The 27,335-nt window shown below is 39.4% G+C and overlaps 1 protein-coding gene across 2 annotated transcripts; it reads left to right on the top strand.

Moving 5' to 3' along the window:
• The first annotated feature begins 24 nt into the window (after positions 1 to 24).
• Positions 25 to 27,335, top strand: PNISR (PNN interacting serine and arginine rich protein). Of its 2 annotated transcripts, none has more exons than XM_005145093.4 (12): positions 25 to 182; positions 12,501 to 12,619; positions 13,859 to 14,044; positions 16,819 to 17,042; positions 18,741 to 18,927; positions 19,201 to 19,391; positions 19,973 to 20,110; positions 21,093 to 21,192; positions 21,902 to 21,955; positions 23,234 to 23,404; positions 25,655 to 26,750; positions 26,994 to 27,335. In XM_005145093.4, exons 2-12 carry the CDS (start codon positions 12,532 to 12,534, stop codon positions 27,022 to 27,024), a joined length of 2,466 nt encoding a protein of 821 aa, XP_005145150.2. In that variant the 5' UTR covers positions 25 to 182; positions 12,501 to 12,531; the 3' UTR covers positions 27,025 to 27,335. The 2 variants fall into 2 exon arrangements, with proteins under 2 accessions (XP_005145150.2, XP_033917051.1); XM_034061160.1 differs by lacking the exon at positions 25 to 182 and adding an exon at positions 488 to 633.

Here is a 27,335-nt window from a genome sequence, read left to right as displayed (position 1 = left end):
AAGATGGTGGCGAGAGGCACTCGTGTGTTCCAGGCAAGGGTCAACGCCGTGACGAGTTTTACTTCCGGGTGAGCGCCACTAGGCGCCATATTGTCTTGTTCGTGAAGACGAGGAGCGAAAGAGAGGAGGTGACGGTGGAGCGGTAGCAGCGGCAGCGCCTGCGGTGGGAGGCGGGGGAGAGTGTAAGTAACGGAGCAGGCTGCGCTCGCCAGCGCTCCCGGGGGGCCGGCAGATGTCGAGCTGATCCGAGCTTCCTTTGCGTTCCTCTTTCTCCTCCTCCCCCAGCCGAGCCCGGCCGGGCCGGCAATCGTTGGAGGGCGTGCAGCTGCGAACGGAAGCCGGTGGCCTGGGCGAGAAGGGCAGACTCGAACTCCTCGACCACCCCCGCCGGCCGGTGGCCCGCAGCGCATGCGTGGTAGGGGGACGAAGGGCGCCCGGCGCCAGGGAGCCCTCGGGACCCGGTCGCGCCTAGCGCGCATGCGCCGCTTCCCCGGCGGGGTCTCCGGTGTCCGCAGAGGCCCTGTCCGTTACCTGCCTGTACGCATGCCTTGGGGCCCCTCGTGCCGGGAGTGAAGGCGCCGCGGGTGCTGCGGGCCCAGCGCTGTGACCGGGAGCGGCTCGTGAGGAGCACACGTAAGCGGGCTCGCGGGGGGAGCGCGCAGCCGGCCCCGAGCGAGCCGAGGGACCGGTGCTGCTCGGTGCCGGTGCAGCAACGCCCCCGGATGTGTAGGGGAGAACGTCTACGGATGCAGCCAGTAGCCTAGCTAGGGAGCACCAGGAAGGGGTAGCTGGCCGTGTCAGCAGCCGGGCTCCTGCAGATAAAATGTCTCCGTGGAATATTTGTGCTGTTTCATGGGTTTCGTGGTGATTCTCGTGATCTCATTCCGCTGGAGGGCTCCAGAGAACTAACATTAACAGTTTAATCACACGCGGCAACATTCTAAGGATACCTGAACCTGGCTCAGTAGCTTGGTAAACGCAGGATGTTTCTACATTAATCCTAAACAGACGACGGGTTTGCAAGCCCTTTTGCATTGATCACTTATGCACTGATTCTCGGACAATCCCACGAAGTTAAACACTGAACTAACCTTGGATGGGATGTGCTAGGCTTTACAGTTAAGGATGAAGCCACAAAAATGGTAAGAGGGCTGGAACAGCTCTGCTGTGAAGACAGGCGCAGAGAGGGGTGTTGTTCAGCCTGGAGAAGAGAAGGCTCAGGAGAGACCTTATTGTGGCCTTTCACTATGTAATGGGCACTTTTAACAAGGATGGGGAAAGATTTGTTACTAAGGTCTGCAGTAGCAGGACAAGGGGCATTGGTTTTAAACTGAAAGGAAAGCTTTAGAGTGGATACAAGGAAGGCATTTTTTATGTTAAGGGTGATGAGGCACTGCACAGGCTTCCTAGAGAAGCTGTGGCTGCCTCATCTCTGGCAGTGCTCAAGGCCAGACTGGACAGGGCTTTGAGTAACTTGGCTTAGTGGAAGGTGTCCCTGCCCATGGGAGGGGGTTGGAGCTGGATGAGCTTTGAAGGTCCCTTCTAACACAGACCACTGAATGATGTTATGATATGCTACTCCAGCTGTAATTTACCAAGTCTCTGAAACAAGTTAGTATACAGACTATTCATCCACCTTGGTTATTGTTTATTTCTTCTTTTACAGCCATACTTGTATTTGTATGCAAAAAATATTGAAAGGTATGGGATACAGGGAAGGAGGTATGCCCTAAAGGGTTTTTGCTAAGACAGAGTGTCAGCCACCTTTTAAAGATGAGGAATGGTAGTCTTCAAAGCAGAAGTCATGTCTACCAGCAGTCAATATTTAAGCATGATTTTACAAAGGCAGAGTTACAAATAACAGTTCAGTCCAGCTGAATAGCTATATCACATATAGAAGTAAGAAACCCCTTTCAAATTCAAAGGTGAGGCTACGCTAAGAGATAGTGCTGCTCCTGAAGGTGACAGAAGCTGTGCCTCCCCTGATTGTAAAACTGGGAAACTGAGAGCCTCAGCATTGTCCAGGGACAAGGCACTGGCATTACTGGCAATTCAGTGACAAATCAGAAGACAAGCTACTGATTTCTGATTTGTCTGGGGCAGCAGCAAACCTGGTATCATCTCTGCTATTGTTATTACAATACTTTCTTATTGTCGTTGTCAGAGTGACATGCAAACTCCTGCTCTGAAAGAGTGGTTTTTCCACTTTTGGGCTCGGAGGTATTGCAGGGCTTAAGTTCATGAACTTAGCATAGTTCCACAATGTTTTAGTGCACAACTCGCCATATGTAACCTATAGTGGTAGAGAGGAGTCTTAACAATGTTTGATTTTCAGTTAGGTGCAGGATTATGCAAAGATACTATGGAGACAGGGGTGTCTTGTCTCCCTTCTTTTCATGACTGAGGTACCCGATGATTGTAAGTTTGCCTTTGGCAACAAGTGACACTATGAGTAGGTTTTATTGAACCTTCTTTCATCACTAGCTGAGCTGTTTTCCTTAAGTGATAATGTATATCATCGAGGGTAATATCTGCTCCTGACCAGCAAGGAATAGTTGGTTGTTTGTTTAGTTATTGGTAGTACTCTTTGTGCAGTGCATATTCATCAAGGAGGAAGTTGCAGATGGACAGTTCATTTCAGAAAAAAACATAATGCTAATTGCAAGTCTAGCATCAGGTCTTCTATTGAAATGATATGTGCAAAAAAATAAGCAGATCAGATTTCCCCCCAAATTCATTTTGTTCTTTTGAAAGGGTTGGCTTCAGCTGAGTGGATATGTAGATTTAAGTTTAAAATAGCAGACTGTGGAAGCTGCACTGCTTGAATGACTCACTGAATAAGTTTTCATAGTACTTTGTTTTTCCTTTTTTTTTTTTTTTTAATTTGGCCTGTGACCAGCCTACTTCATCTTGGTAGCACTGTAAATATTAGTCAGACTTGCTGGTTCTGTATTTTGAATGTTGGTTACACATTTGGAAGGCCTCTGTTCTTCAGTCTGAGAAAGGATAGTTCTGATGTGGCAGAATGGGTGTAACTGAAGTTACACTTATGTAGTGGAGTAAGTGAAGTTGACTTCCAGCATTCTAGTAATGCACAAGTGTAAATAGGCTGGAAGAATTTTGCATGTTTTTTGTCTGGACAGAGCAGACACATCAGTGTAGCTACTAGCTCTTGAGAAAAGATGCATAGTATCCAGGTATTAATACCTGCAACAGCTTAGGATAATGCCCTAAGGGATGTTTAGAAGTTTTTGTTCAACTTAAAGTGTGATAGGTGAAACAGAGTAGCAGTCAACATAGTTATTTTAATTTTCTTTTTCCTAATTTATTACAAACTTATCTCACCCCAGAAAAGTTTTATTTTCTAATCAGCAGCTGAGTATAATACAGTACTAAATGTTCATTTTCCCAAATGAAATGGAAGCCGATGTGCTTTTGTCTGAAAGATAGTACTCATTTGTTCTGCCTCTCAATGAATGTGTGTCTGCAGCCCTTGTACAGTAATGCTTAGAGTTGGTTCCTACACAGGTGCATAGAGTGCAGCACCCTCCCATACTCCCAGATCTTTTCAGCTGCAGAGGCATTCTGACTTATGTGCGTCCTCCACAATAGGACCACCAGCTGATGATTCTTGTGGTACCCTTTTGCATTAAATTTTTCATCTTGGTAGAAGGGCTCCTCTGGCTGTGTGAGGCGAGTTTTCCTTTGTACCTCTCTTTTCAGTCACCTGCTATGTACATATTATTACAGTAAATTATTCTTTGTTCCAATGGCACAATAGTGGAAGATGTGCTTAGTTTATGTTTCCTTCCAGTTTGGAGTACACTGAGATAGATATTCTTTGAATCTATACATTGTGTCCTTTACTGAGTTTGGACTTCAGTTCACATGGATGAGCTGCTTTGTGTCATTCGTTGGGATAAATATGTGAACTGTTGGGGTTGTATCTGTATTTATCCGCTAGTTCTTCCAGCCTCATCAGTGATGCCTCTGCTGTCATGACCCTGATGAAGCAATAGCATAGTGGGAGGGAGCAGGGAGGAGGTGGGGGAGAAGCAGCTCAAACTTGAACTCTTCATGTCATTGGTCTGATTCCTGTCTTTCTGCTACCTCCTTTGCTCTAGGTGTTGTGAATGTATGGTTAGATTTATCCTGTGTGCAAATGAGTGGTTCCATAAAATTCATCGTGGAAATTCACTGTAAACCTTCAGTCACTGTGCTAAAACTTCGCAAAGTCGATTTTGACTACCTTGAATGAAAGGAAGATGCCTTACATTAGAGCAAGGTGCTTATACAAAAGGTCAAGAGATCAGGCTTTTGATTTTAAGGACCTCTGCTTCTGAGACATCTTCTTTTTCCTTTAGGTCCATCTCCAGGCCTAAGCCTATATAGGACAGAGAAACTCTGTCCACACAGTATGTGGTGCTTTTGAGATCCTTCTCTGGATGCGAGAGGGATGACTCCCTGCAGCCCAAGAGTTCCATGAAGAGCATCAGAGACTGCTGCTTGTGTTGTCTTGAACTTAGTGCCGAAAGCTAATGACACTGATTATTTAATATTAATTCATTTCAAAACCAGTATTTGCATTTTATTACAAAGCAGGACTCCTACCTCTTGGGATCCTTTCCTTCAGCTACTCTGTAGATCTAAAGATAGCCAAAAGTCATGGCTGCAATGGCAGGATGTCTTAGAGGAGAAAGCAGTATCTGTAGGTTTGTTTTGTTGGGGTTTTTTACCCTTTGAATCCAATATCAAAAAGTCTGTGTTGCATTTAAACCCTGGAGTCCAAAGGCTAGCTATGTTGGTGTTCTCAAAGCATGCATGATTGCCTGTGGTTTCAGCTTCTTTCTTTATTTACATGGTGGATACTTTAATAAATTCAGTGCCTGTTTGGAAGGCCTTCAAGACGAGATCTTTAGTCACCGCAGGGACTTCTGCAGCTATGTGTTAGGACTCAGATTGCAAGTAAAACTTGTCAGGCCATCTCACCTCACTTGTGGACCAGCCATTGAGGGAAGATGAGTAACATTATCAGGAAGGTGATGCAATAGCCTCTCTTCAGCATCAGAAAGCACTTGATTATTGGCTTTGGTTCTGTAGACTCTGGAATCATGTCATTAGTGTACCTGTCTACAGACTTGAATAAACCAGACTGCCAGATTGTGTGTCCTGGAGATCTAGTCTAATGATGTTGATGTCTAATGTAAGAGTTCCTGACTTTGATCCTTCAGTTTATGACACAGCAGAAGGTGCCTCCTGTGTTCCTCCTAGGGATAGCTTGAGTCCTAGGCTCTCTCCTTCTTTTGTGGAGTTGAGGTAATCTTCCTTCTAACAAATATCCTGTTTAATTTAATTTTCCAGAGATTACTTGTATTTCATTGCCAAGATATTTCACATCCATGAATTTCTTGGGACAACCCATTCAGAATCTCCAAATCTCTTCTTCTGCAGAAAGTATCAGTGTGCAAGGTGTTCTGCTGTGTAACATTCATACTGAGAAGCATAATGTTACAACAGGAGGTTGTTAGAGCCAAAAAAGCGTGCTTGATGTACTCACCTGGCCAGCTAGGTATGGTTAGCTGTTTTCCTGGAGCTGAGCTACCTGTGTTAGGTATCTGTGCTTCCTGTCTTGGACTAGCTGCATCAATTGGAGCAATTGAGATTATCCATTAGCTCTCTTAAATTTTATGGAGGGGGCAAGTCTTGCTTGCCTTTCCAGGTGAAACTTCCTGATATTTTTCAGTTCTGCAGCCAATGTCATAGGTGTATAAGATAGCATCTCCAGGATGATAAGTGGGCTTTGTCTCTTGAACTTCACAGGACTGAGCCTTTTTCCCTAAGATTGTTCCTATGTATTGTTGAGAGGTCTGAGCATAGTTACTTCTGCACAAGTGCTGTTGAACTGGCTAGCAGATTTGATGAGCTTACACTACAAAGCTGCCAATGTAGAGTTGTCTGAGGTATCTGAGTGAGCCTGGTAGAGCTCAAGTTCTGTTGGTGGCCTTGTCTAAAAAGCAGGCCCATTTTTTACATCAGTGGGCAAATAGCTGAAGGGCTCCTTCACCAAGTACTCTGCCATTGGGAAATTGTCAGGAAACCATGCTCTATCTGACAGGGTGGCATCACCATCTGTATGAATGTCTGATTATTTCAAGGTAACTGTGTTTTATGGGGAGTACTGAGAAAAGTCTCCCAGAGTTAAAGGTGAGCATGTGAATTTATCACTCCAAACTCTGGTTACTGGTAAGTAGCTTCTAATACTTTTCAGTATGTGTGGTGTGTCTGGACACATCATACAATCATATCAGAAAATAACTTGTTTTGCAGACAGATAAGCATGTTGAAGGAGATGGCATTTTCCTAAAAGAACAGGTTAACACAGGGTATAATCTATAGCTGAGATGCTCATTGCAATTGAGGAGAAAAGTGGAAAGTTGTCTTTTAAAATACCTGTTCTTTTTCTGTCTTAACCTAGCTTTTTGTTGGGTAAAATAGTGGAGTATAGTAGAGATTTTGACACCAACTTTAAATTTTTGTGGGTGTTGTTGGCTCTCAGAGGTTGCTGTCTGCTGGGGATCAAGGTAAGTCCTATCTATGCTGCTGTTGTCAGCTTTTATTCTCAACAGGGGAGCTTTCACCAGCAGTCCTCTCAAAGGTGGTACATTTAGTGCCAGTAATTTGCTGTAATAAAACTTCAGCAAATCCTGCCTTTGAATAAAGTTCCAGTAGGTCCCCCCTTCGAAGAGGAATCTTTTTCTTGTAAATGTACAAACAGAACATATTTCAGAACATGGCTGCTCTTGAATACTCTAGCAAAATCTTGAGGTCTCACATTAACTTTTCATGATCAGTTAAGTACATGTAAGTGAAATTAAATGCGAATCGATGGGGTGTTTTTCCCCTGTGATTGTGCCTCTGTATAAAACAAAAAGAACCCTGAATTGGCTTCTGTTTCTTCATTGGTAAACAGATTTTTAATAGGTTCAGGTTCTTGTTCTGTGATCTGATATTAGAGAATGTCTCTTTAAGCACCAGTAAGTGTTCTTTTGTTTGTGTTTGCTAGAGAAAGCAGAAAGGCTGTGTCTAAATGGAGGGTAGAAGAGGTGAGGCACTGGAATGGGCTGCCTAGGGAGGTTGTGAATGCTGTGTCTCTGACAGTGTTCAAGGCCTGGTTGGATGAAGCCTTGGGTGGCATGCTTTAGTGTGAGGTGTCCCTGCCCATGGCAGGGGGGTTGGAACTAGGTGATCTTAAGGTCCTTTCCAACCCTAACTATTCTATGATTCTAAATATAAAAACCTTACACCAGCATCATTAGAGGGGTAGTATCTGTGTTTTCCTTTGCAAATAGGTACCTGTAAAATCGATCCATTCTTGGAACCTGTTTGCTTTTCAAAACCTGTTGTAAGCACTGGTGATGTTGGAACCAGTGTGTCTTAATGATTTCTCAGTTCTTGTACCTCTCTATTAGCATCTTGTTAAGGTTTGAATTTAGTAGATTATAGCCAGTATTCATCTGCCTCTTCCCCCCCTTCAGTGGAAACTAAACCTTGTTTCACTGCAGTTTAGATGTTCTGATGTGTATTTGGCCTTGTGTTACTCGTGGGCCTAAGAGCTTTCCACTGTGATAGGTGAAGCCTCTTTCAGATGATGCTGATTTTTTTTTGTAAAAAGTTAAAACTCATTTATAACTCATGTGGCAGCACCCTATTGCTGTCACCCTATTTGGCAGTGCAGATTTTAATTAGGTGGGAGAAGAATTTAGTTCTCTTTTCTCCATTATTACAACTTTATGTGTCTCAGGAAAACGTTTGCCTCTTGTCCACATGCCTTAGTGCAAGAGGTTTCAACTGTTTCAAGCTCTAGGTTACCTACTTGGCTGGTGGAGAGGCATTGTTTGTTGGTTTTGGGTTTGGTGTTGTCTCTGCTTTCCCCATGTTGGCTATAAATCCCTTGCAGTAAATGTAAAGTTGCTGGGAGCAGGCTACATTTTCTTTGCTGTTTTGTGAGTTCTTTTAGAAACAGTTTGTGTCCTTTCCCTTTCAGTGTATAACACTGAGGTTCAAAAGTGTTGATTTGGTTTGTTCATTATCAGAAGACTTGCCTCAGGCTGTTTTTATTTTCGACATCTTTAAATTAGCATCATTAGCAAAGGAAACTGTCAGAGAAGTCTCCTGGGACAATATTGAGATTCTCTTTAAGAGTTTTACATACACAGTAAAGTTTCCCAAACAGTATACAAAGTTACATTACTTTTGTGTAAAAAGGAGTAACTAAAGCCAGTTTGTTTGCCTCTGAAACTTAATAGGAGATGAAACCATTAAAAAAAACTCAGCAGAATGCTTTGTAAAGACAGTAAATCATCTTTGAATGCCTTTAGCCTCTCTGTAGTGAGAAGATTGTACATCAAGTACCGTTTGCATGTTTACCTTATACCAGTGAGTGAAAACTTTGAAAAGGTGCAGAAAACCAAATGGGGAACAAAAAATGGAGGAAGTAGCAATGGTGTCCCTCTCTTTCAGGTCACCATATAGATGGAGAGGCCATACAGCAAATCTCTTCTGTTCACTGTCTCTGAATGGAGTGTATTAAAATACATCATTTAGTTTTCAGTATTAAAGAATTTGAATACATGTGGTCTTTTAGCCATGATACCTTAAGGTTAGTTTTATAAACATTTTAAGATGCTCATTATATTCCTTCATATCTAGTTCCCATTTCTTTTTAAAGAATAGCATACTGAAGATCAAGTTAAAGATAAGAATTAATAATAATTTTGGCCAGTTTTCACATGATAATTTGAAAAAGGGCTTTTGCCTGACAGTTTCATAAAGAAAGTGATGCAATTGCTTAAATATTTGTGTAGGACATATTCCTCATGAGTAAAGAAAGCTTTTATGCTGAATTTGGTAATAACATCTGTGTACTTGAAAGCCAGCATTTTTTATAGTTGCCAACCTAAGAAAATCAACGTTTCTTCAGGAAAACAGTGAAAATACAAATGCAATACAGAATTAAAAGCTTTCAAATACAGTTCACAAACAAAATTTAGCAGTTTCAGGTAGCAGTGATCTTAAATCAGTCTGTTCTGGATGGCATAAATTGAATTAACCAAATTAAGTCTTCAAGATTTTACACAGCTGTTGCTGTCTTGTCATAGTGTTGTGCATCAAAATAGAAATCAACTCCCCCACTTGATTTCTCTCCCCAGAATAGCAATATTAAGGTGAGATAATCTCTTGAAGACTCTAGGCCATATTATGTTGCAGACTGATGAAGAAGCAACTATGTACGCTAACAGCTAAAACCCGACAGGGCTTTTCATTCTGGCCCTGAAGCCAGCTGGCACTGGGTGAGTGTCTGACCTTCCAACCCAGAATGAACACGACTTAACTGCCTTCCGAGTCTCAGGTCTGTGCTGATACCTGAAACATGTTTGGGAGCAGCCTGGACGAATGCTAGGTGTCCTGGGTCAGTGCTGCTCTCTGATGGGGAGATGGTGGAGTCCTTTGGCACCACTTCCTTTTGGAGTGTGGATTTGGCCTCCACATCCTAGGGCATGGGAACTTGCTGAGAGGGAAGCCAGGAGGGGAATGAATGTTGCTGCTGCCTAGAGTTGCTACCTGAAGTCACTGCCTGTCTTCTGTGTCTTGTGGTCACCTTTTCAGATGCCAGTTGATATAGCTGCAGAATAATTTATCTCCCCCTCACCAAAAAGTTGAATTAATTTCTTTGGACACTTTATAAAATGGTAAGATAGTTGCTGTTTCAGGGACAGGATATGCACAGGAGATCTGGAGGGATTTGTTACCTTAGGCCATCTTACTCTCCAAACTGGTGCTTCAGCTTGTCCACAGTGAGGATTAAGGCCTGCAAATAAACAAGAAAAGGCTCGAATACTGAATGCCCTTTTCAGTGGAGAATCCATGAGAAACAGATGATTGATAAGCATTTTATCAGGTACAAACGTTTATTAATAATCTAATTGTGTTAGCTGGAGCATGTAAAAAAATCCAAAATATATAAGATTTTTAGGACAGAGATATATAGACAGTCCCGTAAAATTAAATCTCATCTGATACTGTCAAGTAAAAGTTGTATGTAGGAGTTTCCACTTCAGCTGAATTTGTAGAGGTGCCCTCAATATTGTTACACCTATGTGAGAGAAGTTGGGGCTTAACTGTTTCATTTTTATTTTTTTTTTATTGAATTATATGCAAACCTGCCTCTTACATTCCTGCTGAAACAATTTAATCTCCTAAATCTTTTTCTGAGTTTATTTTAGTAAATCTCACAAACCCAGGTATTATGTATTTAGGTAAAAAATGCTACCAGAATTACTGAAATTTTATTAATGTTAGTGTGATTTAACAGCAGGGAGCAATGGGAGAGGCTGTGCAGGGCTTTGAGGCTGGTGGTTAGCTTGAACCACAGTTGTTACAACTTTGTTTTAAGATGTTAACAAGTTTATTTTGACAATTGAAAGAATTTGGATTCTGGATGGAAAGATGAACTGAGGGAAGGAAGAAACTTATTTATCTTTTTCTTCTTTAGGGTGGAAATAGTATATGAGCTTACTACTTCATACTTACTGTATGAAATACACACATAGGAGTACTTGGAGAGCTATGTATGCAAGGGCCTGCTTAAATGTTGCATTAAGTGCATTATTATCCAGCCTTGTATTCTATTGGTGTAAGAAAGTTAATTTCCTAGGTACAGATAAAAATGTAAAAAAGAAAAAAGGACAAAAGAAGAAAAACCCAAAACCAAAACAAAAAAAACCCCTACCACAAAAATACAAACACCATACTTGATTTGGTAGGAAAAGATAGTGAAAATGGTAAATTAGGTTTTGCCCTGTGCTCCTGCTGTTGTCAAGTTGATCTAGTGTTGTTTAAAGCTCCCCCACTCCAGTTCTGTCCACCCCCCCCCAAAAAAGGCATTTGCAGCTGAAGTTTTCTGAGCCATACATGTATAATTTTTGTACTGGCTTGGATATAAGTTTCAGAACAAAGATGTTCTCCGGTTTTTCAGATTAAAAAGAAAATATGACCGAAGTATGCAAGAGACCTCTGCACGATGCAACACCCTGCAATGTTCTGTACAGCTTTTTTTGTTGTGCGTTTTTGCAGTGTGATGCCCTCTTCCTATGCAGTCATGCGGTTACTTGTATGAATGTGTAAGCACTAAACATGAGATCCCTTTGCAAGTAGGATCCACTCTGACTGATTTTCTGTGTGCTGAAAGCCAGCTCTGTCTGTGGGGCTGCTTGTGTCCTGCTCTGTAAGGGCGGTTGTGGTTATGTTCCCGGCTGGCCACCTGAGTGGCACTGGCTGCTCTGAGCTACTTTCTTCTGAAGTTGACGGGCTGTACTCATCTATCCTGTACTGAACTTGGCTGTGAGCCACGATGAGGTCTTGTGTGCTCCTCCTATGAATGAATGTTTCTGTTTCTTTTCAGTTTGGAGTATTTGAAATAGCCTACATGGGTGATGGTTTTATTGCATGAAATTGAGGATTGTCTGGTGGATGGTATGAGGATATGTTCTTTGAGAGTGAAGGCTGTTGAGAAGTGGGTAGGACAGAAGGAGTCTTACCCCACTGGTGTTTGGGAACAGCTTTTAGAATGTTCTAAAAACTGCGCCCAGGGTTTGTCTTCAGAAAAGCTGTTTGGAGCAGTGCAGGTGGCCACTGGTCCTCCATGTGTAATCGCAGGCTAGGTGTACCTGGGAGGAGCAAATAACCGGAAAGAGCTGGCATTCCATTAAAGGCATACCAACCTGGTAGGCTGCTCTGCCTTGTCAGATTCTTGCAAAGCTGGTCCTGGAGCTTCACTTAAAGCAGGTTATGGAGCCATCAGGTCCTAGAGCTGCTGCTGCCTGCTCAGGACACAGAACACAGCACCAACAAATGTTTCTCATGATTTTAAGAGACTGTGTGGTAAATGTGCAGCTAAGCAGAGGCTTGTGGGTTTTTTCCTTCTTAGAAAGCATGTATTATTTAGAAATTACAATGAGCCTGTACAGCACATATGTGGATGCCATGTTGTACCTGTGCAATCATTAATGATGTGTTTTACCGTTCAGTGATTTCCTTTGTCTTGCTTAACAGACTTGCATGACACTTGTATAGAAAAATACACATCTTTTCCCTAAGAAACAGGCAAGGATATCACTTAATGTCTTTTACATTTTGACTTTAAATTGCATTTACTGTCAGATGAGTTCTTGTCTTATAAACTTGTCAGATCTCTCCTTGAACATCATTTTATAGTTAATTTCTTTGTGAAAATACAGAGAAAGCATACTGGGCTTCCGAAATCTGATGGTAATATTTGCAGATATTACTCTAAAGGATGAACCATTTCCTCCAGCTTAAAATAATTAAGCCAGCATTGCTTCAGCTTGCTTTGCAAGGCTTAACTATATCTGCAGTTATGTAAGTTTCAGTTATGTGATATTTCATGGGCATCTATTTAAACATACAACTATTATTTTTAGTTGAAATATAGACTATATAAAGACTTAAAAGATGTGGGATCAAGGTGGACAACCTTGGCAGCAATGGCCTTTGAACCAACAGCAGTGGATGCAGTCATTTCAGCACCAGCAAGACCCAAGTAAGTGTATGGAAAGCTTTGTGGATTCTTTTATTTTTCCTGTTGCCAATTGAATTTTTGAATCTTTGTTCAGAGCATGACTGATAGTTGCTTTTTGTGTAGCTGCTCCCAAGATAATACATTTATAATGTTTTTCTGAAGAGCTAGAAAAATAGAAAGCATCAATTCCAAATGTTTTGACATAGTTAATATTTAATATGCAAAGTACAGACAAGCAACCTGAGTTATCCTGGACAAATTATCAACATTGTACCAGTCATACCGATTAACATTTAGACCTTATGTACTTTTACAGAATCTGTCCTTGTGAGTTACAGAATCTGTATTTCTGCCAGTTCTATAGCCAAGATGAATCATTTATTTGTGGAAATCTGCTTTTTATTCAGTGCTTATGTGGCAGAAATACTAATGCAAGTTTATACACAGAAAAACTCTCACTGGAAGATTAGTATGGTATTTATGTTAGGTTACAGCAGTGATGATCATGATCTCTTGTTTGGATTTCTTTCCCCCACCAAAAAAATAAACCCACCACAGTAATAAACCTGAAATTGAGAGTGAGGTGACAGCAATTCAAAGCATCAAGAGAAATATAGGAATAGATAAAAGAAAGCAAAGGTGTGTATATGATACTCTGGGTGATTGGGCACACTGGTTTTACATTGCTTTCTGTCACTTCAGTTTCTCTGACTTCACTAGAGAAATTTCCTGACTTGATAATGAGCAGAATACAGACTAGTGTCCTTATCTGAGAGTGCAACTTACTTACTGGAAGGAGTGGTAGTAAAGAAAAAAGGGGGTAGAGAAATACACATTCCAGAAATAGGGGGTTATACAAAGACTATACCTTGCAAAATGTAGTTTTATAATTATGCATCTTTCTTAGACTTGAGTTTAGAAATTAAGGCTATATATATATATCTTTCTGATCTCAAAACTAGATCACTTAGATAAGAAATGCATTGCTACCACCCATACAGTGCTAATGTGAACCTAAAATAATCTGCCTTACGGCATTTTGAACATATGCAGAGAAACGCTACTTCAGCAAGTATATACACTGACACTTGCTTTCAGTTTATTTTACTCTACACTGTGAGTATGTTTTAATGGTGCTCATGGTACTTGCTGAAGGTAAACGTTGACCATTTCTCTTGAGCAGTGATACATGTAATTGAGAAACATTTAAACTTCAGACATGTGAATACTAACCTTTTATATTTCCTCTGTTTGTTTTAGGCCAGATTGACTGGGCTGCATTAGCTCAAGCATGGATTGCTCAGCGAGAAGCCTCAGGGCAACAGAATGTAGTGGAACAACAAGGAATGATGCCAAATGGACAGGATATTTCAGGAATAGAGTCTGGTCCAAACAACCATAATAATTTTCAGGGGGATCCCAACTTCAACAGAATGTGGCAGCCAGGTTTGTCTTTGTTCCCATTCATTCATTTTTATTTTAAGATATAATGAAATTTTAATTATGTTAGACATTTTTGGGTGTGAATATGCCCTGTCGCTCAGGTTCCAAGATGCAAAACTGCCAGTAGCATCATAACTGAGTATCACAGCTGCTACTGCCCAGTCAGGTGTTCCACAAAATGTGTAACAGTGCAGACACAAAGATCTGATAACACAATTTGGTAATCTCTGTATAAAATAAATCGTGTTTATAATACACATATGCAAAAGGTTTGTTCTGTCCCAGAATGTTGTAGAAAGATAACTGCAATTCACGCTATTTCCCTGGGTTCTTATTCTTGCACCTTATGTTGTGTTTTGCTTATCCCACTGCCCTAGGAACAGCAGCACTGAATGTGCAACAGGATGCCTCAGAATCAAAAAGCATATGTTGCCCTTTCCTGTAGTGTAATACCTGCTTCTTGTGTAATTTTGACATGTAGAATGAGTTCATGATATAGCTTGTAGATCCTGGCTTTGGGTGTCTTAAAATGCTGAAAAATGAGATGAGCAAAATTTCATCATGCATTGGAATGGGCTTCCCAGGGAAGTGATGGAATCACTGTCCCTGGAAGTGTTCAGACACCATGTAGATGAGGCCCTTAGTGACATGGTTTAGTGTTGGAATGGGCAGTCATGGGGTAATGGTTGGACTTGATGATCTTAAAGGCCCTTTCTGACCTAGTTGTTTCTGTGATTCTCTGTTTCGTATACTTAATATTTTTCATTTTCTGCTTATGTATCTGATTGTCATCTGCATAATTTTTCAGTTCCTCTAAGTTCAAGTTGATTGAATGTTTCTGTTAATATCAATTATTTCAGTTCTTTATAACTTCCTCAAAACTTAAGTTTTGGCCAAAAATTAATTTTCTTTTAAAAACTTTCATAAAGTAACACTGGCAGTAAGCATGGAGTAGAGATTGAGTATTTTCTGCTGAAATTTTTCTGAAGTTGTTTTCTGAAAGGTTTGTTACCTCACCATTCTCTAATGCAATTGGAAATGCATGAGCAAGGTGGTTAGTAAGCCTGTATGCATGTTTTCTGTCATCTTGGTGAAAACTGCACTTCATGCTTGGTTCTGTTAATGACCGAAAGAGTGACACCTCCAGTTTTCACTGTGACTATTCATATTTGTTTTATTGCAGTGCTTCATAGAAGTAGGCTGAAAATGTCCTTGGCAGTTCTTAGGTATGCTTTACAAAAGCGAGGTAGCCATCATGTTTTGCATAAGTTTCACCTGCCTACTCTGGCTTCTAAGTTATTGTAGCCATATATAAGAATTTGAACTTTACTATGTGGCAGTACGCAGTGTATTCTAGCAGTATTTCTGTATAAGTAAGTAGAGGTTTTCACAGAAATACTGTGTCACTATTGGATAGCTTTGTTTTTCATATGATCCTGTGGTGCGAGTATGCTCACATAAAGCATATTCATCCTATGCTTTGCCATCTCTAAGGTGAAAGAGAGTAATATCTTAAATGGTATCTTTTGTAAACACAGAACGGTAAAAGTGAGGAAGATGTTTTTGCTGATAATCATAAATGCTTGGTGCCCAAGCTCACACAGAAAATGCAGAACAGGAAAACAGCCTAGATCTAGGAGTGAGAAGAATGTAACACCTGTTGTTAACAGGAAACTGTATGCCAATGCATTCAGTGTATCATTCGAAGGATATGCTGTTTTCCCAGTTTCTTGGGATGCTGATAAAATACCATGCTGATGAAGATATGACCTAGCTTCCCTTAATTTAACCAATGTTATTCTCAGTGTGTAAAAGCAGACAAACCGAATTGTAGTGTGCACTGCTACCCAAAGTTCTCTTCACATATTTACTTTGTTTTTAGGAAGCTTAATCTTTCTCCATATTCTTTCAGGTTTCTTTTTAGATCCAAAAGTCCTTTATATGCTATTAATAAAAAAAGCAAAATAGCACAAGTGAGAAGAGCACCTCTTGTACGCAACTTGCAAGCTTTCAAATCAGTTGACTTGACGTTAATTGAGCATTTAAATAGCGTCAAATGTTAACGCATTTATTAACAATAATTCTTGTAAGCTGTATTTAAAGGATAAAGGATTCTGCCCTTTTAGAATATTTTAGGAGTGTTTAGACTTATTTCCTAGGAAGACAAAGGTTATGGCCATATGATCTATTAATTCATTCCTTAAGCACTTTTCGCTCTGTTAGCCAGCTGTAGCTTATGTTTGAGGGCTTATGACTGTAGTTTATGCTAGGACCTCTGCTAGATACTGGAGAATCCTGGGATTCCCCCATTATCAAGACATAAGACTTTGGAAAGCAGGTTTCATTGGCTGTGCTCCTCAGAAAGCCATTAGCTTTCCTTAATAGGTCTTCTAAGCCTGTTATGTGAAGGAATAAAATAGCTCATTACTTAGAAAGTTGAAGTAGAGAAGCAGGGTCACTTCTACAGTTTATACAATTTATAAGTGCTATGGACTCAGTATCACTGGAAATTTATAAAAACAAATGTACAGTGTGTCTGTGTGCATCCAGTTCTCCCCCAGCCCCTGGGTGTTAGTTCAGCTACAGCTATTTGTTTTTCCTTCAGTTGAAGAAATTGTTGAGACAGTGTAGAACAGTCTGTAGATTAATGATTCTTCATAGCTTCATCATCTGTGTTGCTTTGAGGAACTTTTTGAGAAGTACAAAACCATGGAGTGATTGGTGACTCATAAACTGTACTAACTTGGTATTTGAACTATATTCTAAATCCTAAACAGAATGGGGAATGCCTCACCAGCCCCCTCACCCACCTCCAGATCAACAGTGGATGACTCCAACCCCAGGTCAAATGGAAATTGTTCCTCCGTCCGAAGACAGCAACAGTCAGGACAGTGGGGAATTTGCTCCTGACAACAGGCATATGTTTAACCAGAACAATCACAACTTTGGGGGACCTCCCGATAACTTTGCAATGGGGCCAGTGAACCAGTTTGACTATCAGGTGAAACATATTTGTTGCTTTAATATTGTAGGCGTGCCGAGTCTCTTCCATGGATGTGTTCCTCTAATATCATCTAGCGGCGACTTTCATTCTTCAGTTCTACAAACATCTGCAGAATCTGTTGTCTGCTAAGATACATTTCTACCAAATACTTTGCAGAAGAGACTTTAGAGTTTTCAGTTCTGTTCTGAGGCGAAAAGGTTTTTTTTCCTATACTAGTAATAAGAAATGGCTGTTGTCTGCAATATTAAAACGAATCATCGTGTTCCAGAATAGAAATTAACATTACCCTAACTACTCTATGATTTTATGATTATGTAGTTTTGTGGTAAAAAAAAAAAAACCAAAAAAACAGTAAAAAAAACAGAGGAGAAAGAGGAGAAAAAATAATCTCAGAAATATGTACTTAAAACCACTAGATAACGTACCATAGGGAAAAGTCCTGTATTTGCAGGGAGATAGACTGGATGATCCATTGAGCTTCTCCATACCTATTTACTGTGATTCTTTGAATAAACAATGGTATTTCTAAAAAATCCACATACACTTTTTTTCTTCATTCTGGCATATAAATTGCATAGCATAATAAATCTGTAGGTGGTTTTAGCACTCATAATTGCAGGGGGCATTGCACAAATCTTTAAATACAAAAGTTTTTTGATCTTCTCCCTGTTTTTAGTATTTTTCTTCCAAAATTTTTATATAAATGACCAGCTGTACCTGTTAAAACACATACCTCCTGTTCATAAATAAACCCAAGTGAAGATGAGTAGAAATAAGTGTTTATCTTCTAGCCTACTTTATTATTAAATTCTCCTTTTCAGCAGTATTGTTAGGAAGTGAACCAGTAATTTTCAAATATACTAGTTTATTATAATTTCATTTGTTTACTATTATGGGATCAACTCTTAAAATTACTTTTTCTAAATTCTACAGAAAACTTGTTTTGCAGTAACAGCAGGATGCTTGAGCTCAGATTGTAGTGGAAGAGTGTTTTTAGCACTAGTGACTTAAATACACAGTACAATGTAATAAAAGCAGATTTGATGTTGTAACTCTCTTCCTAAACACTCTCCTCTTAAACAGTTTAATTAGGCATTTCAGGGCAGATAATACTAAAGCACTCCCATCCCCCCATCTTTGCTTCAAGACTTGTGACTTTTCTATTGTATACAGCTTCCTCAGTACCGAGGGTCTCTACTAAACTTGCATATTGATGCAGTTAATATTTTAGTCAGCCATATTAGTAGCAGCCATGAAAGATTTTGGGAAAGCGCACAGTGCAAAACTCTTTTGTAATAAAAGCTTGAACTTTCCATTTTTGTCCTCATGTTGTAGTTACAAGGAAAGACTGCTCCCATAGCTAGTCTGTTTAATTTTGTATACTCTTAATTTAACTGCATGCTCTGATGTTAAGCTGGTAAGGAGCTGCTGGAGATAAGTGGTGCTTGTCGGGCTTAATGTTTAGCACAACGTGAAAGGAGACTGGTTGAAGGCCTTTCAGCTTTGTTAGGATCCCTGCTTAGATATAAGTTGACTCGTTAAATATTTAAGGAAAACTTGGTTCTTGGGGACCACAGAAAGAGATTGAGAACACTTAGTAGCCTAGAAATCATGGATTTCTACTTGCATGGACTTGCACACATGCTGTATTTAGTGTTACCATGTGAAGAAAAATAAACTGCATTACTCTTTCAGCATGGGGCTGCTTTTGGTCCGCCTCAAGGTGGCTTTCACCCACCTTATTGGCAGCCAGGACCACCAGGGCCACCAGGTCCACCAGCACCTTCTGCACCTCCTCAAAATCGAAGGGAAAGACCCTCATTCAGAGACCGACAGCGTTCACCTATCACGATGCCTGTGAAGCAGGAGCCTCCACAGATTGGTACATGTTAACCACTCCTTAATAAAAAAACATAAAAATTTTAAGACTTTTTTTTTTATTTACATATAAAGTGCAAAAGAAGGGGAAGGCAAAACTATTGTAAATGCTTTTTTTTTTTTTTTTTTTTCCTTCTTCCCACAATCAGACATGTGGCATTCTTGGATTGGGGTGAAGGGTTTATTTCTTTGGGTTTGCTTGTTTTGTTTGGGTTTTTTCTACTTTTGGGGGGAAGAGTTTGTTCATCTTACAGAACTGTAAACCTTATTTACGCAGATGCCGTGAAGCGTAGAACTCTGCCTGCATGGATTCGTGAGGGCCTGGAAAAGATGGAACGAGAAAAACAGAAAAAGTTGGAAAAGGAGAGGATGGAGCAGCAACGTTCACAGTTGTCTAAAAAAGAAAAAAAGGAAAGTGAGGAGGCTGGAGAAGGGGATGGCCCACGGTTACCTCAGAAAAGTAAATTTGTAAGTAGAAGTGTTTGCCTTTTGCTCAGGTTTGTATTTCCTGAAAGATATCAACTTCCTGATCTCAAAAGAGAGACTGTGTATTCCTGGTTCTCTTTGATTCTGTTGCTTGAAACTAAGGTTAAGCTGCTGCTTTGTAGATAATTACTTGGTGTTTTGGAGTTGCTAATGTCTGAAAGGTAAAAGTATATTATTTGATCTGTGTAGCAGAGAAGCAAGGATGAAATTGGGCTTTTTTCTTTTCTGTATTTTGGGAACATGCGTGGTCTTTGAAGCAGCTGAACAAATTCAGATACCTGTATTTGCTAAACTGAGCCCATTTAGGAAACCTTGTGTTCTGTTCACTTTAGCAGTTATCTTAGTTGTTAGCGGTTCTAAGTACCTCTCTGGCAGTGAACTGACAACTATGTATTTTGTTATCTCCTGTGGGAAGAGATGTTTATTAGGAGGGGAGAAGTAGAGTTTTATGATAACTGTAATACAGACTTCAGTACAAAGTAAATCAAGTTGACTATCGTCAATAGACACTAATGAGCTTGGCATCTAAGTTTTCCCTGAAATATATGATGCTGTTCTTGTAGGACAGTGATGAGGAAGATGAAGATGCTGAAAACACAGAAGCTGTAAGTGTTGGGAAAACCAGTAGGAGTCCATCCCCAGCTCCTCAAGAGGAGCAAAGCGAACCAGAAATGACAGAAGAGGAAAAAGAATATCAAATGGTATTAATAATGTAGTTCTCACTGTTTGTCTGCTTGCTCCTATTTTCCAGGCATAGCAAAGTAAAACACTTTTTCTCTGCCTGATGCTGTCAATAGATGTATAGTGCACATACTGTAAAGAAGAGTTATATTTGCATGTCTCTATATTGCTGTCATATATACACAGATATAGGTTACATAATTTATATTTAGCACACCAGTGAAATAATGTAATGACTGTGATCTTTACACACTGATCATTATTAATTCTGTGGTTTTGCTTAATTTGCCAAATTTGTGAAAACTTTTGATGATTAAGTGAAGGTGTCTGAAATCTGTGCTTAAACCTCAGTTCCTGTGAAAGGGAGTTTTAGAAATTTATTCTTGCAAGAAAGTCCTAGATGAGCAACAATTTTGCTGTCACCAGGATCTTAGAAACTTCATATTTTGAAATCAAAGTTGCATGCTAATTTGTACAACTGAAACATTGCTAATTGAAAGGCCTGTATTTTTGCAAAGCACGTGGCCAGACTGCGCAGCTTGGAGAGCTAGCTACCAGCATTTTAAATTTTTGTAGGAAATATAATAAAATCCTACATAAGTTACCTCTGATTTTTGCAGGCTTGGGGTCAGTGAGACAGCATACCAGACTTAAATGTGCTCTTTATTCTGTTTTGAAAGATAAATGGTATCAGTCCAAGTACATTTCTGATTTACATATTCATTGTATCATTTTTGACTTTAGGAATCAGCAGGGTGTGCAATGCACATGGATACAGTTCACAATCAAAATACAAACTTCTAAAATTTTTGAAGTCAGGTCAAATTTAAACAGTTTGAGACCTATGGTTTTAAATCATATGTTCTGAGAAATCATTAAAATAACACACGTAGGAGAGTATTTTAACAACCATCAAAAGAAGGAAAGCTCTATGGATATAATTTGAACATAGTATTTACTCAAGGTGTTTTGGCCCTTAATTGTAAATACCATTTACTTCAGATGATGCTGACGAAAATGCTGCTGACAGAAATCCTACTAGATGTCACAAATGAAGAAATTTATTATGTGGCCAAAGATGTTCACCGTAAAGCAACTAAAGGTATGCCAGCTCTTTGGGTTTTTTTTTAGTTTCTTCAGTGAATATTCTATATTTGCATGTCTCTAGAACATTTAACCTCCATAGTTATTCCCCAAGAACAATTTTAGTATAATGCATCCAACTTGGTAGAGTTCAAATCCAGTAATCATGTACTGTCATCCTGTGCAGTGTATTGTGAGTTACTTCAGTTACTCCATTTCTTTCATACAATTCATTTTAGATAAAATGGTACCTGTGTGTCAATGGCTCTTAAGTTATAGCTGATTCTTAATGCTATCATCTTTACCTCAAGTTCTTAGCTGTTCAGAAGTGCAAAGAGACAAGCGTTGAGTCCTCAATTAGTAATTAATTTCCTTTCACTATTAACACATATTGTACTTGCATAACAGATTTCTTTAACATAACTGAGTAATCTAAACATGTAACTACTGAAACTTGAAAATGATGTGCAGATGCTGTAACTCGGAAAGTGATTTAGGAGTATATTTGTGTCTTTTTTTCTGTTCACTGTTAATTTGCAGTTAAATTCTAAATCTTCGTGGTCAGAAAATCTAGAAGTGGTTTTAAATGGATGATGCATTTTTAATGTTTCTTCTCTCCCTCCAAAGAACAGCAATAGTAGTAGATTTAACAATACCATAGACTCATGACTATGAAATCGTGGCTATTTGTGTTAACATGTTGTTCCTGTTGTTGATGTGATACAAAGCTCCTGCAAAACAGCTGGCACAGTCCAGTGCACTGGCTTCCCTCACTGGACTCGGTAAGTATGTTCCTTATTTTTGAGAGGGCTTAAAGGGGGAGTTTCACTCTTGCCTTGCGTTTCTAGAATTGCGTTTTGAAACTAGATTTTCATTGCCCAGGAGTATGGGTCACTTTCTGATAACTTTATCAGCACTTTTGTTTGTTCCACAGGTGATCCTAATGATAAAAGTGGGATGGTTTTTGGAGTACAGGACTAGTCAGTGTGAGTTAGTGTGTGAGAATCTTGCCCTAATTTTGAAAATGCATAAAAGCTTCAGATAAATTTAGTTTTCAAAGTATGATTGCTTCAAAAGCATTCTGCAGTCTTCAGAGAGAGGAATACTGTTTGTATTTATTTCCTGTTTTTATCCATCCAAGCAGGAAGGGAAAGATGATAGATTAATATTCAAGTCTAGAAATAAAAATATTTTTTATCTTTAGTATTATTATTTTACCTAAAAAACTACATAAACACAGAGGCTCCCATATCATATATTACCAAAAACAACACAGGAAAAAGAGATTGAAAACCCAGCTTGAGAAACAATGGCAAACGATCTTTCCCAGTATGCTTTTTGTCATCTAAGACTATCAGTGTCAATGATCAGTTATGTGTTTGTAACTTGGAATTCTGATTAATTAGGTTGAATGTTATCATAATTATTCACATGTTTTAAAACTAAGTCAATAAAGATCATAAGAACCTCAGCCTGAAAGAAAGTAAAATATCTCCATGTCAGTTGTTTAAATTGACTTTATCTTTCTTATCAGTCCAGTAATTATTAATATCTCTAGGGGAGAAGAAAGTCCATTTCTGTTCCATCTCCATACCTGTCAAAGTGCAGTGTTTTCTAAATCAATATAGGAAAATTGAAATGGCATTCAGAATTTCTGTAGCCTTGGACTACGGAAGCGGCTGAAGTAATTTCAGAGGTGTCTTCTGGGAAAGGTCCCAGACATTTTCTGTCCGGTTGCTGATACAGAGGCAGGCGCTGTTACGATCTCCACAGAGAGCTTTTTTGCTCTTCCATGCAATGGAAAAAGTACCATGATCACAGTGGTTGCCTGCTGAAAATAGACATTCCAGAAGAAGTAGAACCAGACAGTGAGCATCAATGCAGATAATAGGGGCCTTGATCACACCAGTCAAACACCATTGGCGCTTACCAGAATAAAGTGGCTTCATCAGAGAAGAGGAAGTGAAGGAAGGGCAATGTTACTCTCCTCTTTGCCCCACAGAAATATTAGGAACAAAGCTTAATCTTTCCTCGTGATAGACTGGACTTTATGCACGCAGGTGGACTGGGTGGTTATGGATCAGGAGACAGTGAAGATGAGAGGAGTGACAGAGGCTCTGAATCATCTGATACTGATGATGAGGAATTACGACACAGAATCAGGCAAAAACAGGAAGCATTTTGGAGAAAAGAGAGAGAACAGCAACTACTACTAGAAAAACAGCTAGAAGGTAAATCATATAATGTCTTCTTACATATAATGCTTACATATACTGTTACTTACATACACATATGCTACATATACTATTGTATATGGAATTTACTACTTAGAGAATATAGATTTTAAACCAAAAAATTTAGAAATAATGTTCTTTTAAACATTTTCACAAAAAAGATGGTTTGAGCTACTTGATCAAAATGGGGTTTGCTGCTTTCATTTATAAGAAGAAAAAAAATCCATGTAGTGTTTCCAATAAAATATTCTACTTCAGAGTTAAGGCATGGTGCATATCTATATCCTATAGATATTGTACTATATAAATACTAGTATCTCAGTTGTGACTGGACTGTAAATTTCACCTTTCTACACCAGACTGCAGTTTGTATAAACTTGATTCCTTAAAGTTGTATATACTTCTAAGTATATAAAGCATATTTTGCATCATCTGAAAAACATGCTTTTCTTTTACATAATGTTGAGCAGTGGTCCATTCAGCGTAGATTAACACACAAATACAATGGGCAGAAGTCATGAGCTAATTTCATAAGCTGCAGAAGAAATAAAGTGGTATTACAATAGCATACTTTTTTCAAGATGGATGACTTCATCTTTTTGTTTTAAAGGCCTAGAAATAAGACATATGGATCACTTAATAAAAGGCTGAACTAGCTAAACTTTTGGGTTCCTTAATATTTCCTGTCTCTCTAAGTATTTTAAGATGTATGCATAATAGGATAGTTTTTTATGGAGAGTGACTGAGTGAGCCTGTGACCTGCTGTATTCCTAGTGCAGGAAGCTGCATGTCAGTTTGGGGACATCTCCATGGGGCTATTTACAGAAATATAACTCTGGAGTAAAGAAGCTGACTCTATACATCCAGAATACCAGAGAATACTAAATTCAGGGTCTCACAGTAGTGTTGTTTAGGAAAGGCAGCATATTTCTACTATACAGTACAACACATCATCTTCTAACATAGTCTGGCTTCTGCCTTTATCACCTAATAACTCAAGGAGCAGGTGGAATTCTTTCTGTGGGTTAGATTTGAGTCTCAGTTGCCACTAAGATCACTGGGTTTACAGATGCAGTTTTATTCCATAAGTTAATTCAGCCCACGTCAAAAGGCTGTGCTTGGGGTTTTTTTTGGCTAAAAATGTATGTCAGTTATTTTTTTCTTGGGCTCAGTTTAAAATGGGAAGAGGAGATAAACCTTGGCCAGTGATCCGAGGTTGAATAGAAATAAGTAAAACTGTTTTTTAAAGTTGGATGTCTCTGGAAAATGCTCTGAGGGTCTGAATTTCTTTACTTTTCTCTGTGAAGATCTTGGCCTGATATTTGTTATGTTTCTTTCAAGAAATGTATGTGTAATTCTTCTGTTGTCTTCTTACCATGTGTTGCTGACTACCAAGCTTACGTATAATCCAAACTGACTAATTTTTTGTTTCGTAAGAGCTTCACAATCTATTTGCATAAATACTGTGGTCTTAACTTTTGAGCTTAATCTTGAGCAAAGAATTATCTATAAGTCTCTTTTATACTGTTCTTACCTTCCTTAGAATTCATTGGCTATAAAACTGATAAAAACAAGGAAGATTTTGAATTGCTGGTACTTGTTAGCATTTAGGACTAATCTAAGTTATCTTATGCTCTAAATGCAGTGTTTTCCTTCAAAAAACAAACATGTCACTACAGCACAAGGTACTCCTCTAAGGCTTTTTGTGGTCCTATAGAACATGCAGGTACAGCTGCTGTTCTGAGGTTGAGAGCCCGCCTGTGCACCCTATGGAAAATGCAGCTTCTTCAGACCAGCCAGTGATTACTTGAACCCAGATAAGTGGGGCTGGAAGGAAGGCAGGAGGTGTAGGTACTGCTAGAGAAGTGTTGTAGGAAGGAGACGGAAAGAATTAGAAAGTTGCAGAAGGAAAAATTATGTTTGTGTAGATGAGTTTGAGAGTTTTGGTGCTCCAGGGTATTTGTTAGAGAACTTTGTCTTTAGCCATTGAAACATGAAATAACATCAAGGACTTCTAAAAGTGGGTTGTGCACTTTCTCTAAACCAGGACTGCAACTCTTCTAGAGTTATAAAAAAAGAAAACCAGGCTTCTGGTGGGTAGTTGGCATGATGGGCGACAGTGTATTTATTATAAGTATTATGAAAGATGCTTGGAAATCTGGTTTTGCCAAAAGTAATGGTATGGAAATCATTGTTATTTCACTCCAAGTTAATTGCTTTTTTCTTTTACATACTTTTTTTTTCCAGAAGAAAAGTTACAAAGTGAAAAAGTTTCAAAAGAGATGAATGAATTTATCAACAAAGAGCAAAATAGTAACTCAGCATCGCAGGAGGCAAAAGAAATTGATGCAGATATGGTTCATGAAAAGAAAAGATCTCCAAATGCAATTGCTCCTGATACAGAGCTTAAAAAAGAGGGTAAAGAGAGGACAGGAAGGTGTGGGTCAGGAAGCTCTAGCAGTGGTAGCAGTAGCAGCAATAGCAGAAGCAGTAGCAGCAGCAGCACTGTATCTAGTTCATCCTATAGCACTAGCTCAGGTAGTAGTCGCAGCTCTTCACGTTCTTCCTCTCCTAAAAGGAAGAAGAGGCACAGTCGCAGTAGGACACCTTCACATAAAGTTAGGCGCAGCAGAAGCAGGAGTTACACCCACAGAAACAGGAGAGAGAGAAGTAGGAGCAGGGAGAAAATAAGGGAAAGGACAAGATCTAGTAGAAATCACAGTGCTGAAAGAGGGGAGAGAAGAAGAAATCGAAGTCCTTCCAGAGAGAGAAGCTGGGATAGACGTAGTAGCCGTTCCAGAGATAGGCGAGCTAACCGTGCAAGCCGCAGCAGAAGCAGGGATAGGCGTAAAGCTGAAGACCAGCGTAGAAGCCCTCCTGGAAATAGACACAAACATAAAAGTGAGGGTAAAGACCAAGAAAGGAAAAAGGAGCAGGGTGGAGCTGTAGACAAGGACAGAAAAAAGAACAGAGAAAGGGAGAAAGATCAGGAAAAAAGGAAAGACAGGTCCAAAAAGGAGGAGAAAGAAAGTAAGGCTGGCAGTCATGACGACAGTAGATTAAAGAGAAAAAGGGACAGCGAAAGAACTTTCACTCGCGGTGAGTCCATATGTGTGAAAATAATAAGACAGGATTCCAGGCAAGAATGCAAAAGAATTACTACCAAAGATAGCAAAAAACGGTCAGGCTCCGAATCTAGTGCAAGGAGTAGTTCTGAATCGCCAGGAAGCAGCAAAGAAAAGAAGGCTAAGAAATCGAAGCATATTCGGTCATGCTCCATGGAGAAATCTCAAAGGTCTGGTAAGAAGGCAAGCCGCAAACACAAGTCTAAGTCACGATCAAGGTAGTATACTTTTTAAGTATTTTGTCTGACTTTTTACTTTTATTTTTTGATATTCGTCTTCATGTGTACGGCATATGAACTTTTTAAATAAAGTATGGTATTTGTTAATTTTTTTGTCTTAGGCAAAAGTAACTTTGGAAAACTTTTAAAACTGTTAATAACTAAAGCCTAAAGTGTGTGTGGGTTTGGGGGTCTTTTATTTTTTCCAATTAACTTTTCCCCCCTTTTCCTTCTATTTTTCAGATCAACGACTCCTCTTCGTCGTAAACGCTGAGGAATTTATGGCACCAGTGCTATGATGTTTAAAAATTCCATGAGTTATAAAGGCTTGTCTCATTATAGAGGCACATTGTGGCTATGTAGGTGAAACCAGAATCCTTTTTTTATCTGTAAATAGGTGTATTTTTTCCAAATGCTGCTCAGAATTAAATACCTAATAGGATTTCTTTGCATTACCTTTTTTTTTTTCCTCCCCAAGAACGGTAGTGCTTATTAAGAATATAAACCAGGCCATTCTCTTTCAGCTGTAATGTTCTTAAAATTACTATTGAATGTACTGTGATGTCAATAAAGCTCTTTAGTTCA

This window comes from Melopsittacus undulatus, chromosome 3 (assembly GCF_012275295.1).
Source record: "Melopsittacus undulatus isolate bMelUnd1 chromosome 3, bMelUnd1.mat.Z, whole genome shotgun sequence".
In the NCBI taxonomy this organism is placed as follows: Eukaryota; Metazoa; Chordata; class Aves; order Psittaciformes; family Psittaculidae; genus Melopsittacus; species Melopsittacus undulatus.
Note: the sequence above shows the minus strand (reverse complement) of the source record. Positions and strands in the feature narration are given on the sequence as shown.